Below are 20,367 nucleotides of genomic sequence, written 5' to 3'. Positions count from 1 at the left end.
AAACACAACAATTATACCAATAACGATATTATAAATTTATTTTACATTCATGGAGCATGTCAGAAAGTTGTAGAAAGGACATTTGTCTTCTTTTCAACTAACGGTATCCGACTCTACCTCCGATAAACAAAACAAACTTCAGGCAAATTCATTTTTGAAGAATTTACTAATGAAATATTTGTTTTTACTGTGAAAGTACAACTCTTTAGAAAAAAATAAGCCCAAAATGGTTTCCGTTGGATCTTCCCTCGTGATAGAGGAGTCGATTTTCGAGAGAACCTTATTTTTTGAAAAATCGGCATATTTCAAAAAATTTTCAATATTTTTAGTTTCTAAAAAAGGTACTTTTTTGGCTTGTCAAGGGCTTAATTTATAGCGAGTAGAAAATTAAAAAACGTTATATATCTCGAAAAATAATGCACTAATCGATAGCAAAAAAATGGATCGATAGATATTTTTAATACCTACAAGGTTCTCATTTATTTTTTTGTTCTAGTGGCTTTAGTTTTTTTTTTTTTATTCTATATGACCGTATTTTATGTTTCCTGTTAACATTTTTGGGGACCCTTTGTATTTATTGACAGGATTAGTAGGTATCTGCTATGAAGCGTACTTATAATGTGTGTCGATCCGAATTGTAATTGTTGGGTAAAAACAGAGTAGAAAATCATAAAATTTTGCATGGAATTTTTCGTACTTTGAAAATAAAATAACATCTTTTAAATAGGAGTAACTGCTATCAAATTTAGCTACTTAAACTGGACCAAGATCAAATTTAAAATGTTTCAACTTTCTAAAATAGAATTATTCACTTTTTCGATATTTCATAAGAGTTGCAATTATTCTTTTTATTTGTCAATACTGGTATGATGTAAAGGCGTCGAGTTTTTTTTAAGTAATTACTTTTGAATCCCCTAATGACGTACCATTTATTAGAAGTCAAACTATAATTTATCGCGATTATGCAGTTTTGGAAAATAACCAAAATATAGGTAAAAGTATTTAAAGTTGCAACATTAACATTGGCAATACTTATGTATAAATTAGAAACTAAATATAATAAACTTCATCTGATTCAAATTCTAACGTTATAATGTTCAGCTTTACATTTCTGCAGTATATTTATGTCTATTGAACATATGGAGAGCATGTTTAGTCTTCATGGCTATCATCGTTAATAGTAACAGATAGGTTGTGTTTAATGAATATTTTAGATAATATTTAAACGAGGCGCAATATTAATGGATGAATCAATATATTCCAATGGTTTTAGATTCCTTTCATAGAGTAAATTCAGTTTCAAATATTCGTATTTATGACGGTAATCAGTTTAAATATTTAATTTAATGGACGTGTTTAATTATTGTTACTAGTTTTTCTTTTCGGTTATGTTTCCCATGATTTTATTTGGGTTTTCTTTACTTTTCGCAAAAATGAGCTAGGTTGTCTTCTTTCTAGGTAACTATTGAAATGAGGGTAATTATGAACATGCAAATTAACATGTTATAACTCAAAAAGGGATGATTTTTTTAAATTTTTGTGGCACTACTGTATTCTATCTAAAATAATGCCCGAAAAAACAGCTAAGGTATGGACATGTAACATGTAATTTATATCAAAAAAAGAGATCGAGAAACGGCCATTAATTTTTTCGTATTTACTTCTTACAATTACCTAATTGTCGTATTAAAACGTCGAAATTTGTCCACAGTGTACCTTTTAAGAGTTTGTTTATATTGAATCATCATTTAAATTTTATATTTAAAGAGAAAGTCAAAGTCTTCCTATAGTATCATCTCTGTCGTCTGTTTTAACCAACATGGTCACTAATATCTCTCAAGAACAAATATTCAATTATAACAATAATTTATCCAGAAATACTTATACGTACATATTTGGAGTGATATACTAATGATATTTTTTGTATTTGTGGAGGTTCTCGAAAACAATTATTATTTTTTTTTAATTCCGTTAACAATAGAACCTCTTTTTCTATAGAAGTTGTAACGAACGGTCAATTAAATTTCTTAGACATAAGTATCTCACACAGTAATAATAAGTTAAACTGGAGTATCTGTAGCAAACGTACAACTGACATTACTATTTGAGCTTGTTCAAGTCAATCCTTTATAATAAAATTGTCATGTTTCCATAGTTTGCTATATAAATTAGTTATCCATAGTTTGTTACATACATTAGTTAATATTCCTCTTAATAAACATAATCTATTAAATGTATAGCTATTAAAAGTTGTTATAATACCTCTTTAGTTACAAATGTATAAACAAAAAGCTCAGGCAAAAATGCATAAAAATGATGTTCAATGTTGTTTCTTCGAGAGATAAGTTGAAGTTGTTGTTGATACCTTAAATATTCTAGTTCAAAAATAGTAAATAGGTTCAGTAAATTCAATATTAAATATTAAAGCTACAGAAATTAATAAAAATAATTTAGTGGCGTTTATCAAGTTAATTGTATTTATTGTGATGCGATTTATGTAGGACAAACCAGTCGATCTATAGACCTACATCCATTTGACAAAAACATTTAGCGAACATCAAAAACAAAACATGTACTACAGGAGCTTCTGAACATTGTTTTAATGAAAACCATAAGATAAATGTTAATATTAAGTTAATACATAGTTGGGAATAAGACGAAAAATTGAATTTGTTAAAAGGTTTTAGAAATAAAAAATGCCGAAAATTGCAATAAAACATTAATACAGTATTATACACTCAGAATACACCTCTTCTAATGAACTTACAATTATTGGAATTTTTGTCTACTGTACCTATGTAAGCTAATTAAAGGTTTTCCATGTGTAATGATTTTGTTGTGCATTGTATTTTAGCATTGTCTGTACTCTTGATAATTACTTTTCAGTCAAAACAATTGTGGAGTGTTTATGAAACCTCTTGTTGAAGTAATTTGCTCTTTTGTTATTTTATTAAAAATTTACATTAAAAGTAGAGAATGTAACCACTTAGTATGACTATAATCGTATTCGATAAATGTCTTAGGTATAGCAATACCTCGACTTCCTCCTGTCCTTGCAATTCTGTTGTTTATTTGGCATTTACACATTTTAGTTGACATACCAAAACACAAATTATAATCGTTTTATATTTCGCAACTTAGTTTCCTTAATAACAAATAACCGATGTAGAATATATAACAAATTATTTCCGTATATTTACGTAAGTACATATTTTTCCACATACGTTACCGCCTAGGTACATGATCAAGTATAATACATCTTGGAGATATTGTATTACTTTTGTAATGCATCCTTTCATTTTAAATTGTCCTTTTCATTGATTATAGTGTATTAAAGTTTATTGGAAATTAAAAATTTAATGATGTTAATAAGTTGAGAACTCAGAGGTTAGAAAGGTCCTATTGAAAAAATCATATTTCTTTATGAGACCAATAGATGCAAACAGTAAATGATAAATAATACCTTGTTTTATAGAAATTATTAAAATAAAGTATTTGCAGTTTCACAATTTTAACATAAAATCCCATCTGCTCTGGTCTGAATCGCTCTTCGCCGCACGGCGTTAAAACAAATTATACAATTTCCTTTTGTTAATTAAATTTTGATATCGCAATAGTGGCGAGCAACAATTAGAGGTAAATAGGTAAATAAAGTGAAAATGATGCAACTATAAACATTAAAAAATTATGTGGACTTTGCAGTTGCTCTAAATTAAATTGTGTGTAATCGATGGGCGATAAGAAAATATTACTACCAGTAATAATACAGAAGATGTAAGAATGAACTTTAAAGTACAAATAATAAGCTCCCACAGCGCAAAAATGTACGTCATAGAACACCTCAAATTATAAAAGCTGATCTTGTAGGAAAAGGTAAAAAGCACGAATCGCCGGGAAGATTATAAATTTTTGCTAATGGCTTATTGAATGCGCTGAAGAAAAGAAGTCACTTGATAGAAAGCACCCATCTAAAATTTACATACATAGCATTCTTTAAATTATTAATTGCTATTTCAGATTAATATATGTGATGTAATGTTTCACCACCACTATCCTTTTTATAATTTTTTTAATTTTTGTAATCTCTATTGACTAAAGTAAGTTTGCCTAAAAAAAAAAGTAATTTTTTACTGCGGCAGATTTAATGTTTTACGTGCAGTTTTCACATATAAGAACCATATCGGCATGAACAGTTAACATTATATAATTTTTTTCTTTGATTTTTAAAAATTACTTTCCTGTTCATGCGCTAAAACAAACTTCTCATGAAGAAACATTGTGTTATGGGAGCTTGGACTATAATTATTCTTAAAATACATGAAAATTTGCATGCAACTTTAATGATTTCTCTGTTTTTACTAAACATGAATACACAAATACCTTATTTATATTGTTAATTTAGTTGTGATGTAAACAGGAAAGGCTTTCTGAAGCGACATATTTTAAACTTACATAACATTTGTACCGGTTTTGCCTCCATAATGTGAAGTGATCCCAATGCAATGTTTTAAATTTACATTATTTTTTGTCAAATAGTTTAAAATTGTAATCGTTTTAAGATTTGATTATTGTATTGTATGGTTTCTGAATACAAAACAATTCTCATTCCATAAATTAGAAACAAAATATATATACAGGATTCTTTTCTAACTTCATTTGTAGGTATTTCAAATAAAATTTCATCACATTTTAAAATAATATATTAATATTTATTACTGTAATTATCAGATACAACACAAAAACCAGACGCTTAATTTAATTGTCCTTTTATTACTCATACGAAACCTACAAAGGAAAAGGTACAATTGCGTAAAATATTTCTCGCAATGTATTTCATTTGATTTCTTAAAATATTAACTTCAAAGAGATTTAAATCTAAATACCTTATCACTAACAAGATGCTCATGTTAGAAACATATATATCAGATTTAAGTGTTTTGTCTTTGTCTTTTATTTATAATATTTTTTGTTCAATCTATTCTTGCAGTGTCATGAAATCTGCTTTTTTACTTGAATGATAATTTATAACATATAGACAGTATTCACAGTGTCAACCCTAGGATATTTGCCGGCTGCTTGCAGAAATTAGACTTGCCATCCCCTCAGTGTAACTAGATATCAGTTTGCGGAAAGGGGACGAGAACTCTAATTTGCTATGACTGTTATGATGAGGATAGGAAAGTACTGCAGAAATTTTCTTATGTCTACTTTTGAAATATAGAATAAAAAAGGCTTCACCCCCATATTGCATTTTTACAAACAACCATTGGGTAGTGTACTTGTAGATTGGGGTGTGATTCGACTGTGCTCTTTTCGAATTGGGAAAATTATTAAAAACTCATTTTTTTAATTAAATGATAAATTTATTATGCTACACCTCCACGGTATTAGAAAAATAAATAATGCGGATTAAATAAGAACGACATTCCTGGTATTAAACTATTTCTACTTTCTATGTACGGCTTATTCTTTACATCTTTTTTCAATGCCCACCAGTTGTATAATTCGGGAATAAATTGACATCAATAAAATGCGTTTAGCAACTTAAATTCTTTTTGCGTAGCGGCGTTTTTTATCATGTTTATTATAATTTTGTTAAAAAAATATTTTACCGTCCCTGCATCACTGCCGTTCGGCCGCTGCACTCCGTTACGGCTCAATACACATTGACGTGCGGCATTATTTATGTACAGTGCTCAGCCTATACCCATATTCAATTTAAATCTTGAGAAGTTGAAAATCTGCTTACGCATGTAATTGATTAGGTGTGGAGAGTTTCACTTAATTTGAATTGAAAGGTTTAATGACGAATTATTTCAGTAAACTATATATTTTGCACTTCATCCAAGAAAATATATACATATAACACTGTATTTTATTATGCCGATGCATTTTCCTATTATTCCCCTAAGCATATAATTTTTTGGAGAATATTACCCACAAGGTAGCTAATTACTACTGTGTGTATAATTTACTAACTGCGTCCGCGGCTTCAATGCTTGAAATTCAGTTCGAGAATATAAGAGTTATATTTGGTCATTTTGTAAATTAACTTTGAATTCTAAAACTTTTTTACAAAAAGCATTTTCATGTACAGCACTCGTGCAGGAGGTGATAGTATAAAATAAGGAAGTTAAGTAAAAGTTTACAGGTCCAAAAATTAGTTAATTCAAAAATGGTAGTCGTTAAAAGTGTAAATGATTTTTTTGCGAGATATTTTAATTATGAGTTATATAGAGTGAAATATAATTTGAAACATCAATCAGCGTAAAGTGACGTCATTCCATAAGTCAGTTATAAACCATACTCATTTCTGAAGTTCATTATGAGTGTACATTTGACATTTTTACATAAAAAATTCTGTTAATGTAGAATTTAGTAGCTGTCTCAGGAATTTTCAAGATATAAATACAGGATTAAAAACAAGATCAAGCGGTTCATTTTCATATTACTCTATTATCAGTGCAAGTGTAATGACACATAAGAAGTTATTATAATTATAAGCAACCAACTTCTTTGCGTGGAGGGTCACACAATCAAATATAGATACTAAATAAAAAATCAAGTAATTTTCTTGAATAATTTAAAATAAAGTTTGATTAAAACTGTATTTAATTAATGAGGTTTCTAAATTAACTAATGCACTGTAAATTATTGTGGTCGACATATTCTATAGGTATTCTCAAACTAGTCATTTTTTTGTGTAGAACTTCTTTTTTACTACTTTTTTCTTAACTTCTGACACTAGGTGGTCTTATCAGTGTAAAGTTTCTTTTAGCAACCCTGTCGGTCATAATACTTACTCCAAGTGGTAAGCAGCCAAATAACTGTAACTCTTGACATATTCTTATATCTGAAGTGCGACTACCAAAACATTCCATCTGAAGTAGCGGACACTAAATATTACATGGTATACATGTTTTATAAGAAGCATAAGTTCATGATTGATGAAATGCATTGGCAGGTATTTCTATTTCAATTTCCAGGGAAGTGCAACATACTTATATCAAATGATCTTTACAACATCACAAGCCAGATTTTGGAGATGGTAAATGTCTTCTATTAGCTGCTTTCATCAGCATTTGTGAAATTTTAGGCTCTTAAGCCTCAGTAAAAAATAGTTTGTCAGGAAACTTAATAGAATTGGAAGGACACTTACCACATAGGTACAAAATAGTAGATCACTGTACACATTTTATGAGATTTATCTGTATTCGCTGAAGAGTTATCCATTATCGTAGAAAGTGTAGTTTATTGTATTAAATAAAACTGAGAATATATTACTTTTTATTATAAACAAATAATATTCACGCACCATAAAAAGTTTACGTCTTATGGATTGACGTCGCGTCAAGTCAAGGGTGTTTACGCGCGAACTTTGAAATGTCAATCTTTGATTTGCATTAAACAAATACTTATTGCACATTTTAACTTTTTCCTTTTTGGTATCTTTATGTAATCCTTAAGTCTTTAAGATAAACTAAAAAAAATTAAATTATGCATGTTCTCCATTCTCTGTTTTCAAGAAGGACGGATTTGAAAGTATAGGATCAAGGGGCGATTCAAGATGTTTTTATTGCAGTCAACCTGTAGTAGTTATTTGTTCTTTAATGTTATAACTTTCATGTGATTAGGCAATCGATGATACTGGCAGTAAGTCAGTGTGTCACTGTTAATGCAACGTACTGTTGTCGCACGGTACACCCTACACTTGCGGGCCGTGAGTCTCAACGCTCGAACAAAGATATCTTATATAGTATGCTCACTTCCCAGCCGTGCCCATACATTCCTTCCCTGCCGACGAGTCACCACTTCACCAACGGGTTCTTCACTAAGCTAAACAGGGGCTGGTTTGTACAGTGAAGCCACAGTTCAAATACATTTTATATCTAAAAACTTCTGTAAAGCTATTAAACCGTCCTTGTATATGGCAGTTCAGTGCACATAAAGTTAAACTATGATGGCCTGCAAAAAATATCGGTATTTTAGATAAATGAAAGGATTGAACCTACTGTATAGTATAATAGGCAGGTTTTTCACTTAACTCGTTCAATAAAAGTTTTTAAAGTTAAAGTACCGCTAGAAATTTGAAAATGCGGCAAATAACCGGATGTGGACATCAAATGGCTTATTTCAAATGGAACACTATATTTTTAATGGCATTTTTTGGTTCAGCAAACCGTTTTAGTAGTTTTCGAGATATTTCGATTTTTCTGAAAATTATGTTCTCATGCTAACTAGTGAATTATTCAGCTAATTTTGAAAGTGCCGTAGCCATATTGAGTAATCAGCTGTCTCGCACCTATCTCTATCTGGCATTGTGTCCTTAGCATCGTAAATGTATACATGTTGAAAATATAGCGTCCAACTTATAAAACTTCGAACACGCTTAAGTTTTTTCTTTTCCAAATGGAACATCCTGTATATTACCTCATCAGTAGACGTAGAATTGAATTTTGCGTCAGTTGAGTATTTCCTATATCTATCGGTAATAGTTTATGAGGTAAAAACAATCTACATTACGTTTTCAAATGATTCATCATAGTAGACAAACACTGTTGTGCACAAATTGTAAATTGTATATTAGTTCTCACAGCTTTGCCGTTTTAAAATGGAAAACAAACACAACAATTATACCAATAACGATATTATAAATTTATTTTACATTCATGGAGCATGTCAGAAAGTTGTAGAAAGGACATTTGTCTTCTTTTCAACTAACGGTATCCGACTCTACCTCCGATAAACAAAACAAACTTCAGGCAAATTCATTTTTGAAGAATTTACTAATGAAATATTTGTTTTTACTGTGAAAGTACAACTCTTTAGAAAAAAATAAGCCCAAAATGGTTTCCGTTGGATCTTCCCTCGTGATAGAGGAGTCGATTTTCGAGAGAACCTTATTTTTTGAAAAATCGGCATATTTCAAAAAATTTTCAATATTTTTAGTTTCTAAAAAAGGTACTTTTTTGGCTTGTCAAGGGCTTAATTTATAGCGAGTAGAAAATTAAAAAACGTTATATATCTCGAAAAATAATGCACTAATCGATAGCAAAAAAATGGATCGATAGATATTTTTAATACCTACAAGGTTCTCATTTATTTTTTTGTTCTAGTGGCTTTAGTTTTTTTTTTTTTATTCTATATGACCGTATTTTATGTTTCCTGTTAACATTTTTGGGGACCCTTTGTATTTATTGACAGGATTAGTAGGTATCTGCTATGAAGCGTACTTATAATGTGTGTCGATCCGAATTGTAATTGTTGGGTAAAAACAGAGTAGAAAATCATAAAATTTTGCATGGAATTTTTCGTACTTTGAAAATAAAATAACATCTTTTAAATAGGAGTAACTGCTATCAAATTTAGCTACTTAAACTGGACCAAGATCAAATTTAAAATGTTTCAACTTTCTAAAATAGAATTATTCACTTTTTCGATATTTCATAAGAGTTGCAATTATTCTTTTTATTTGTCAATACTGGTATGATGTAAAGGCGTCGAGTTTTTTTTAAGTAATTACTTTTGAATCCCCTAATGACGTACCATTTATTAGAAGTCAAACTATAATTTATCGCGATTATGCAGTTTTGGAAAATAACCAAAATATAGGTAAAAGTATTTAAAGTTGCAACATTAACATTGGCAATACTTATGTATAAATTAGAAACTAAATATAATAAACTTCATCTGATTCAAATTCTAACGTTATAATGTTCAGCTTTACATTTCTGCAGTACATTAGGTAATGCTAAGATTCTAGAATCACAATATTAAATACTGCAAGGTTTAGAATTATTCCTTTAATTAATGTTTGTTCATAAATCATTTTGTAAAGATGTGTAGCATTACATTTTAACTATTTAACTTTTAAATTTTATTTTATTTACAGTAAAATTTAAGTTTTATGCTATCATAAAGTAATAGCCAATTAACATTAAATATCTCTTTTGATATTTACTTTGATTGCTTTGTTTTAAGTGCGGACGAAGAGGAGAGCGATCTGGATCCAGATATAAAAGCACAGAGGGAGAGGGAAAGAAGACAAGCTAACAATGCTAGGGAAAGGTGCGCTATTTTTATATTTTTTATAAAAGTATTTTTTTATTGCACCAATCCATGAAGTCATTTTAATTTAACCGTTTTCATAAAATAAAAACATAATATTAGGATTAGGATATTTTGCATGTTTTTAATGTTAAGTGACCCATTTTATTATCATTCTATATATTTCTTCTTCTTGAATAATTTATTAAGAATATGAAAATGGTCCCCGTAACAGTTAGTTTAATAATTTTTTAATTTTTTTATGAGTGTACATGAGTGAGCACTTATCTTAACTCATAGCATTTAGAATCACTCCAACAGTTAAACATTATTTTAGTAAGTAAACATATCATTCAGGAGGATATAGGTGAGCGGTACATCCTCAAAAAGATGCATCAAGAATTCACTAAACCTCCCGAAGATAATTTCTAGACAAACCCAAATGGAACAGTTTTGCTACGTTTTTGCGATTAAGAACTTGAATAACAATTTTTTGTCTGAATGGCAGGTCATTTGTTACTAACAAAAATGTTGCAAAATAAAAACAAAGTTAAAACATTGTTTTGAAAATACTTTTGATATTTCGGTGTTTTTTCTATATATGCACTCGTTTCGAATTATAGGTGATATAATGTCCTTTTTATTTTCACCTTGAAATTTTATATCGAAATATCGCAGGTGACAGCGGGTTCTTCACTAAGCTAAACAGGGGCTGGTTTNTTAAATATTAAAGTGAAACTAATTTTCTATCATCTACAGATTGCCTCAAAATAATATATCTGTAATAGTATTTTTTTTTTAATTTTCCAACTTTCTGTTTATAACAAATTACCTACCATTCGGGCAAAAAAATGTTATTAAGAGTCTTCATTTTCAACAACGTAACAAATTCATTCAACTTGGTTTCAGTGCTACGGCATTCTTCAGGAGCTTTATTAGTGTTTTTTTATACATTTTTTTAAGGATGCACCGCTCATTTATTACACCACCTAGTGTTTTTAATTTCACCACTAACCCTTACAATCGCATACTAAAGACTGAGAAATGAGAATCAGTGACCAACATATAAATCTTATTTTAGTTATTTAATTTCTGCGGCTAATTCTTCGGAGGGATAGTAATAGTTAAGTTCAAGTTAAAAAGTTTGGAACAAATTAAGACAATATACATGTCAAAGAAGCAAAAATTATTCGAGTTACAAAAGTATATACTGTATATCTAAGCAAAACATATTTCTGAACCTGAGTGGTGCCTCAATTCGCTCGGTATGAAGTATATCAAAAATAATGGCAAAATACAAAAAATGGCAAAAATGCTAAAATATGGAAGTTTAGGTAACCACCGAAATTATTGTGTTTAATTATTGATTGTTAAATGATTGTAAGCGTTAAGAATTGTTTGAATAAGCATTAGGAGCAATAACAAATTTAATAAAAAGGCAATTTGTTAAACTCGCTGTTTTGGGGACCATTTTCATACTATTATCGAGCCTGGTCCTTTTCTGTCTAACGATATACATATGTATATGGCGCAGTCGGTTTATAAAAATTCGGCACACTCAACTAGAGATCAATATTAAGAAACCACCGCAACAACAAACGTTCATATGGAATGTCAATTGCATTTAGCATTAGGGCAACTTTTCCTGCTACATTTTGCTGTACTGTGAAAACAAAATAACTATATCTTACTGTCTATGTCAAACAAATATCTATAGCAAAAACCAGACGGAATAATAATAATAGACAAATTCCGTATACACCAAGCAAGCGGTAAGAAACTATTCTGCTATTTTTTTTTTTACAATTGTGAAATAGAATTTTTATACGAAGTATCCGCGTGGAATGTTTGGAAATGGCCTTAATCAATTTAACAATAAAAAAATGACTAAAGCGAAAATTGGCAGACGACAAAAAACCACTCCCCTTTGTTTTCTGGATCCCCGGTTTATTATGGTAATTTTTGACACTTGGAATTACACACACACAAACCGCAATCTTAGAATTCAATTAATTCTCGATGGCAATATAACTATTAACTTATTCGTATACTTTTAAAACACCCTTAACCTATTCGTTTATAACATACTTTACATACCTTTTAAATGTTTAATTCGTCGCTATTAAAAATTGCGTTAATCTTCATTGTCTAATCCTGTTTGAATATGTCGAATATTTCAGATTGACTGCAACGTAAAGGGTTACATATTGCACACATATAGCAAAAACAATTTTATGAAACGGCACAGCTTTTAGAAAATGATCTGCAAAATTGTAAAACATACAAATATATAGAGAAATTTTACATTATGACTGACGTATTTAGACGTTTTGCGGTTTAGAAAATATGTAACTTATTGAAACATAACACATAGTTTTACAGTAATTTTGAAAATATAATTAAGTTTCTGTTTTGCATTTGAACACTTTTATTGTTTGGTTAAAGGCAATGGTTTTATGAAAGTATCTGGATGGCCTACCCTCTCCGCCCTACAAAAAAGGTGGAGGGGGGAGGAGTGTCCTTGTAGAATACCCAGCAAGTGCTATTGTGGGTGGCGGAAGCGAGTGATTTTTTATATTTTTAGTGACGCTTCAGACAGTATTTATTTTTTATTCGCATAAATGTTTTGTAAAACGCCTATGGTTATGATAGAATGATAGAACATCTGAATATGTCAGTGACAGTATAAAATTTCGCTACTTATTTATGAGTTTTACTATCCCAACTAATTTTCTAAAAATCCCGGAATTTTATAAAATGCTTAATTTTGCTATATTTCTACGGACCTAGGGATAAGCACGATAAAAACAAGAATGCACAGTGCATTTGAAGTAACTGCTATCAAATTTAGCTACTTAAACTGGACNTTTGGCATAAACTTCATAGCATTAAGGGTTTAAGTTAAAAGGTTACAAATTTATTTTAAGTTCGGAAGATTCGCAATGGAAACACTATATACAGTGTGTCTACTTAAGTTCACAGTATATGGGAAACTTTTTTATTATTAATAGAAAAATAGTTACTCTTTATAAAATGTCCTGCATGGTCTAAAACAGATAATGACATCTTCAGACTTAATAATTTGTCAGTTATATACAAGTGTTGGCACAAAATATGAAATTTGTGTAATAGTAAAGTACATTTATGTTTGATATTAGCAGAAATCTTTACAAAGAGAAGTTGTTGAGAATTATTAACCATATCTATGGTTTGCAAAAATTACAATTTTGTATATTTCTTCATACTCTTGCCCCATATGAGTGAATATTTATGCATGCACATAAAAATAATACAATTCTACACAATGATGCCGTGTAAATAACAGATCTGTCAATCATTCACTGAATGTCAAATATTAATTTTAAAATCAAAAAAAAGCAATAATGCAGGCGACTTTGAGTTTGGAAAAAAAATTGAAATAATTTTAAACGCGAGAAATAATGCACATTTAAAGTTTCAAACTCAAAGTCGCCAACATTATGGTTTCTTTTTTTTATTTTGAAACTAATAATTGAATATTTGTGAAATACTGACAAATATGTCTTACAACGGTAGCTTTGATCAGCATTGTATTATTGTTTATTCACTCATATGGAACAGGAGTATGAAGAAATACAAAATCATAATTTTTGCAATCGATAAATATGGTTGCATAATTGTAACTATTTTTTAATTTTCTTTATAAAGATTTCTGCTATTTTCAAATATGAAGGTACTTTACTGTTACAAAAATTTCATATTTTGTGCCAAAAATGTATATGACTGAAAAGTTATTAAGTCTGATGATGTGATTATGTGTTTTAGAAGACTTTTTATAAATTGTAACTTTTGTCTTAAAATTAATAATAAAAAAGTTTCCCATAAGCTGTCAACTTAAGTATACACTGTATAACTAATATTGAAATAAAGTTTAAAAGTACATACCGTGTGATACAATTACCTACATAAATCCTAAATTCAGTTATGTTTTAATTCTACTTGTCAAGAGTGTTTTCCATTTTACTTTAAGAAAGAATCTTAAGAGTAGAAGTGAAATAAAATAAAACTTTCTGGATTGTATCTCAATATTATACGGTGGACTACAGATAACAATAGCAAAAAAGCTAACTAAACAATAAATAAAATTAAATAATGAACGTTATCAGCTGATATTAATTTAATATATTAGTTTAATGGTTCGAGCTATTAGGATAAACAATTGCTTACTAATTTAACTAACTTACTAATTTGTATATGTGTATTCATTTTCCATTCTTAATAAAAATAATATTCAGTAATGACACTGAGAATCAAAATATTTAATTACTGAAGTGTCAGTATCGGTGTTTGAGGTGGCAACAATTAACCTGTATGCCGTTATTTTAATTGAAGAGGGCATATCTAATAACATTATTTTATAAATTTTTAAAATTTAAAGTTTCCAAAATATTCTAATGGGTGGTCACCGTGAGACAACTTTACACACTTACATAATAAAACACGACTGATGTAGGTAAGTGAGCAGTTACTATACGTCATCCCCTGCTTATAATAAAGAAAAAACTGGTTTTTAAAGTCAAAAATTAAGTTAAATCTTATAATTTCGTAGTAAATTGAAAAGTATCTTCTTAACAATAATGTATAATAATGTTCTACGGCAAGTTTGACTGTGTGTTTTTCCATCTCTCAATTAGCCATTGATAAATCGGTTTAAAATTGCACTTTTCGGTTGAAAATTGTAGAAAAGGTGCATGAAATGCCATACAGGAGATTGGTTTACCGCTTAGAGTACTAGGATTTTGTAAAATTTCATTCGATTTTATTAAGCGATTTAAGAAATGTCAATGGATTAAAACAGGAGAAAAAACGTTTTTTTTTTTCTTGCAATCATAATGGTTGCTGTAATCAACTCATTCTGGACTAGGTAATTGTGAAATCATTTGATGAAAAGATTATAGACTTATTTTCGATATCTAGGATGGTCATTTAGTCAGAATATAATTCATAATCACCGATTTTGAAGTATTGGAGGTTATAAAATGACTACATTCGAATGTAGAACAGGTTGCATCTACATATGAATTAAAATATACATTATAAGATTATTGAAAAATGTTATGAGATAAGTGTTACGCGCTGAGGGCTTAGGTTAGGTTTATGAATAGGTTAGGAATAGTTTTAAGTTCTATGCATTATCGGCATAGGTCGCCAGTTTAATATTAGTAAAGAAAAAAAATGCCTTTATCAATTAATATCAGTTCTGTTCTTTTCTTTGGTACGTCGCAATTGTTTTCACGATGGCCATAAAATCGTATATGTTTTTTCCAGTTTCGTTCGTTCTTATGTTATATTCTTCTAAATAAATATATTCATGTTACATAAAATTATATGCAATATTTTCGATTATCATTTTTGTGTACCTACTTACACAGGCCTGCGAATAATTTGTGATTTGACAATTTTGGAATTTTAAAAAAATTGTGGCGTATTAATAACCAATATCAATTGCTGTTTGTCTCTTTCACGTATAGTACTTATTATAAAAACATTTTTTTTTTTTTATAAACAAATAATTCGCGTTTATTTCAGAAACGTCGCTAACTTTACCATATAATTAAGTAAAATACCGACGGGAAATCCCTATAATTGGAAGAATATGTATACCGATGCGCGACGGGGTATCTCTGAATTAGTAGGAATGCATAAATCAGAGCTTGGATTAGTCTACACTTTTAGTTTAATGAGTAGCACATAAGTTTTGTTTGTGCTTGCTTAGAGCAGTTTGCTGCAAAATTGTTTCGTCGATGTTGCAAAAATTAGCTTAATTTTTGATGCATTTGCGATAACTTTGTAGTGAAAAAGTACGAAATGAAATATTGACTCTGTTGTGAATGCGCATTTTGCGTACATTAAAGTAAATCTTGGAGGTCATAATAAATCATGAGAACCACAAAAAGCTCAAAGGATTAAACGAATAATTCTTTGCTTTTCCCCCTATCCTTCGGTATACTGTGAAAAAGGCCCACAAACTACATGGACTATTGTCTTTCTTACGATATTAAAGATTGTAATAAAAAAACTTTAAAACTCATTATGTACCCAAATATTGAATCGGAAATGCGATTAGCACTTATCCGATGGTTTACAATCTATACTAGTGGGTGTCACTTTCAATGCGAAAGTGTTACAAATGTTATTGATGATAATGATGATGAAGAAGAGGAATCCTTGCCTATGGCAGATAAATAATGTGTTTCAAGCTTCATCTTCAAGTCAAAAAGTACACCAGCTGTTTTCTTAAGAAAAAGCCGTAGTCCGAGATTAGGAATTCCTATATATATATATTTCTGAAAGATACTATATCATTTATATCTCAATTGCGTGAGTGAATTTTAAACAGCACAGATTACTTTTTATTGTGAAAACTTCGTTGACCTACTTATTTCACATTGAACATTCTATCTAATTATAAGAGAACTATGAACATTTGGAACAGCTTCTAATGAGAATAAACTACAAAAATTATATTTGGCTACCATGCGACAACCTAAAAATTTTAGGCCTACTTTTCAGTAGAAACGTGATTTTACAAAGTTTCAGTGTTTTCTATGTGAATGGAATAGTAGAGCTTCAAACACTGTGTAAATAGGAGTTGATATACAAAAAAATAATTTAACACCTGGCAACAAGGATATTGTGCGTTTAATTGATTCTGTAAAAGCACTGTTACTTCCACTCCGTATTAAACTTAGTATAATTTAACAATTTGTTAAAACGTTGAACAAAACAAAATCGATATTTTTCCTGATCTATCAAAAGTTGGTCTCGTTTGTTTGTCCTCAAATGAAAACTCTGATGAAAATTGATATGATTCCATACGTAATGAGCATCACTGAAAGGAATGATCGTATACGTTTTAAGTTGTAAATAAATTTCTGCGGAATAATTATACACCATAAAATTCACTTATTATATGCACATTTAGACAATTTTTCTGGAAAGCTTGGTATGCAAAAATGGAGAAAAGCTATCAAGAATGACTTTATAAATATTTATTGATTTGCATTATTGGTTATGTAGTTTTTCTTCACAAAAAACTTACAAAAAAAAGTAAAACCAGAGACACCAATTTACCCAAAATTGTGTTTTAAACAACAATACGCCTTTACTAAGGTGCCAAAATGCAGGCCTGTGTAATTGAGTAATCAAGGAACTGGTTAAAACAAATAAATTCTTTTGTTTAATAGGATATTCACGACTGCAATTTAAATTTAATTTTAGCCCTAAATTTTATTCAAACGGTAACAGTATATTGTTGCATATTTAAGGAAATAATTTGTTTGAAAAATCGGTTCTTCCATGATTTTATTTCCTGCAGTAATCTTAAGTAGTCATAATGTGCAGTAGAACTCAGTTATAGCATCACTCTGGAATTTTGACATAATAACCAAATATAGTACTTGGACGTATATGGTATAGGAAAAAATAGGACAATTAAATATTTTAACATAGTTCCAACAATAACAAAATCAATTTGACAATGAGAACAAAAACGCGAAAAAAAAACAAAATTGCGTCCCCCGTAATAGATGCACACGCTAGAAAATACACCGGCCGAAAACAAGCGACGGGGAATTTCCCGTTCCGTTCAATAGATACGCACACAGGTTTCTATCGCTGTTGCTAACCTTATGATCAGATTTTTTCAATTTTGGATATTTTTTTTCTTCACAATATCGTCTATTGTTTTCAATATAGGTTGGGGGCTTTATATATCCACGAGGCCCTGGGCTGCAGCCCAAAAAACCCTTAAGTAAATCCGCCCCTGCCTTTGTAAGTATATCGACCGTTAGTTTATAGTATTAAAAATATGACGTTATATTCTAGGAGTTTGTTATTGTTATAACCGAGGTTTATAGTATTGACGTGAATGGTAATTTTGCGGTACTATTAAAAAATTAAATTCATCAGAGTTGTTATAACCGAGTTCCACTGTATATCCATTTCGTAAAATTTTAATCCCAAAAGGGATGAACATTCTTTAATCCCATGTAATTAGTGCTGCGTAATTCGATAAGTATGTGTATTTTTAATTGGTGTTAATGTATTTAGTAATGTTTAAGCGTTTTAGGATTCGAATACGTGACATTAACGAAGCCCTTAAAGAATTAGGCAGGATGTGCATGGCCCACTTAAAAACAGATAAACCTCAAACAAAACTGGGCATATTAAATATGGCTGTCGAAGTTATTATGACTTTGGAGCAACAAGTGAGAGGTAAGTAATGTTTAAAAATAGTACTTTTATTTGTTTATTTTAAATTTAAGTTTGCGGAAAATAATTCCGTTTCCTTTGAATATTTTTACAGTCTACTTTACTTTCAAATGAATTCTTTTCACATTAATTATGAAGTGATTCAATTTTAAAGTATTCGAAATGACAATAAATTTTATAGTAATCCACAATTGAAAGCTTTTTATGAAAACGATAAAAAAAGGTTTCGAACGGAGTTAAAATTTGAATCATTTTATTTTAAAAGTGGCATTTAACACGTACCGTATAATGAATGGAGACTCTTAGTTCGTCATTTCATTATTAAATCTCCGTAAACTTAACGGTATTTTTCTTTAATCTGAAAACTTATTTTTCTCAAGCATTTTTGTGCTTTGCAAATGTTTTATGAATAAAAGAAAAATAAATTGTCAAAATTCAATATCGATACACACACCTACTTTCATGTCAGATTATAGTTCAACAAAGCTCAAGTGCAACTGAAGGCGCTACAGTTTGAATTATGCATTCATAGGTATGAATTTTTATATTAACGTGATTCGCATTCACGTTTCTAATCAGCGCATGGTAATTTTAGGTCGGATTTATAAAAACCGAAACTGTATCTAGAAATGAATACTCCAAGGTAAAAGATATACCTAATGTTAAATCACTTTTACCGTTTTTAGATTATAGTTGAATTTATTTAAAACAAAGTGTTCAGATTGAAAAGATATAGCAGAATGCAGAACAGCATGAATCATACTCTCCTTGTCCCCTGCATGCGTGCCATTGCGGTCTACAAGTCGTCCGGTATTTGTTATTGTTATAATTATTTAATATAGCGTAACCATGGACCGAGATTCATCACATTCGGCCATGATGACCGGGTATGATCCGTGCCCGCACCTGGACGCGCATTTCTGGTAACAGAGAAATTAAAAAAAAAACAACACCAAATTTATCTCAAAGAAGATATAAAATAAATGATGAATCAAACTTTTAGTAAAAGTATTAGTTTTGACTTTTTGGTGACAATTGCTACTGGAGTCCAAAGGCTCATTGGTCTCAACAAGGTTTAATCTGGAGTCGTAATGATGCTATGACCTCGACAGGAGTGTGACAATTGCTACTGGAGTCCAAAGGTTGATTGGTCTTAACACGAGTTAAACTACGACTAATGTCCACATTTTCAAAGATCTCTACAGTGCTGGAGTCACAATGATCCTGCAACCTCAACAGGAGGTAACCTACAACTAGAGTCCACATTTTCAAAAATCTCTACGGTTACTGGGGTCGCAATGAACCATTGATTTCGACAAGGTTTAATCTAGAGTCGCAATGATGCTGTGGCCTCAACAGGAGTTAAACTATTACTGGAGTCCACCAGTGGCGGATTATCCATAAGGCAAAGTAGGCATATGCCTAGGGGCGCAAGGTCAAAAAGGGGCGTGCGCGGAAGTTTTTAAACCTAAAAAAAAGAAAATAAGGAAGTACCTAATAAAAAAAAAAGTATTTTGCAAAATATATGACCGCCAGAGGGCGCCTATGAGGTGATAGCCTAGAGCGCATTTAATCCGCCTCTGGAGACCACATTGACATACCTGAAACCCAAAGAATCAACAAGTGATGATAGGGATAGAAATATTTCGTGCTTACCTCAAAACATATTTCATGCAATATGCAGAACTGCAAAGTATACCAACTCAGCTTATTAATGGGCAAGATAATCATCCAAAAGAACGTAACATGGACTCAACCGGTTTTAGTCTAGACTCTAGAGTGCATATAATTTTTGCGAATCGTTCACATATGCATATGCTTTTGTCCAGTAGGGCGACCGGACCACAATTCATAAATCTTAGACAATTATAAAATCAAATGCCATAGAAGTATTATTAATGATTCGCATAAGAGAAATGGCTGGCTTAAAATTAATACTATTGTTACCTGTACGAGTGGCAGAACTATTACCTTGCATTATCAAAAATGAGATCAAATTAACAACATTACATGCCCAATAATCCAGTAAGGTTCATAATAAAGTAAAACTTAACAGGGCAGTATGAA

At 30.2% G+C, this 20,367-nt stretch overlaps 1 protein-coding gene across 1 annotated transcript in view; it reads left to right on the top strand.

The window, feature by feature from the left end:
• The window catches only part of LOC108739986 (transcription factor 12-like), a 41,032-nt gene that overhangs the window by 17,464 nt on the left and 3,201 nt on the right, over positions 1–20,367 (top strand). The window contains exons 7-8 of the mRNA XM_025975530.1: positions 9,982–10,068; positions 18,158–18,303. Coding sequence (XP_025831315.1) covers positions 9,982–10,068; positions 18,158–18,303 — 233 coding nt within the window. The remainder of the gene's footprint in view (positions 1–9,981; positions 10,069–18,157; positions 18,304–20,367) is intronic.

This window comes from Agrilus planipennis, unplaced genomic scaffold (assembly GCF_000699045.2).
Source record: "Agrilus planipennis isolate EAB-ADULT unplaced genomic scaffold, Apla_2.0 scaffold244, whole genome shotgun sequence".
Classification (NCBI taxonomy): domain Eukaryota; kingdom Metazoa; phylum Arthropoda; class Insecta; order Coleoptera; family Buprestidae; genus Agrilus; species Agrilus planipennis.
This window is presented reverse-complemented; position numbering and strand designations above follow the sequence as displayed.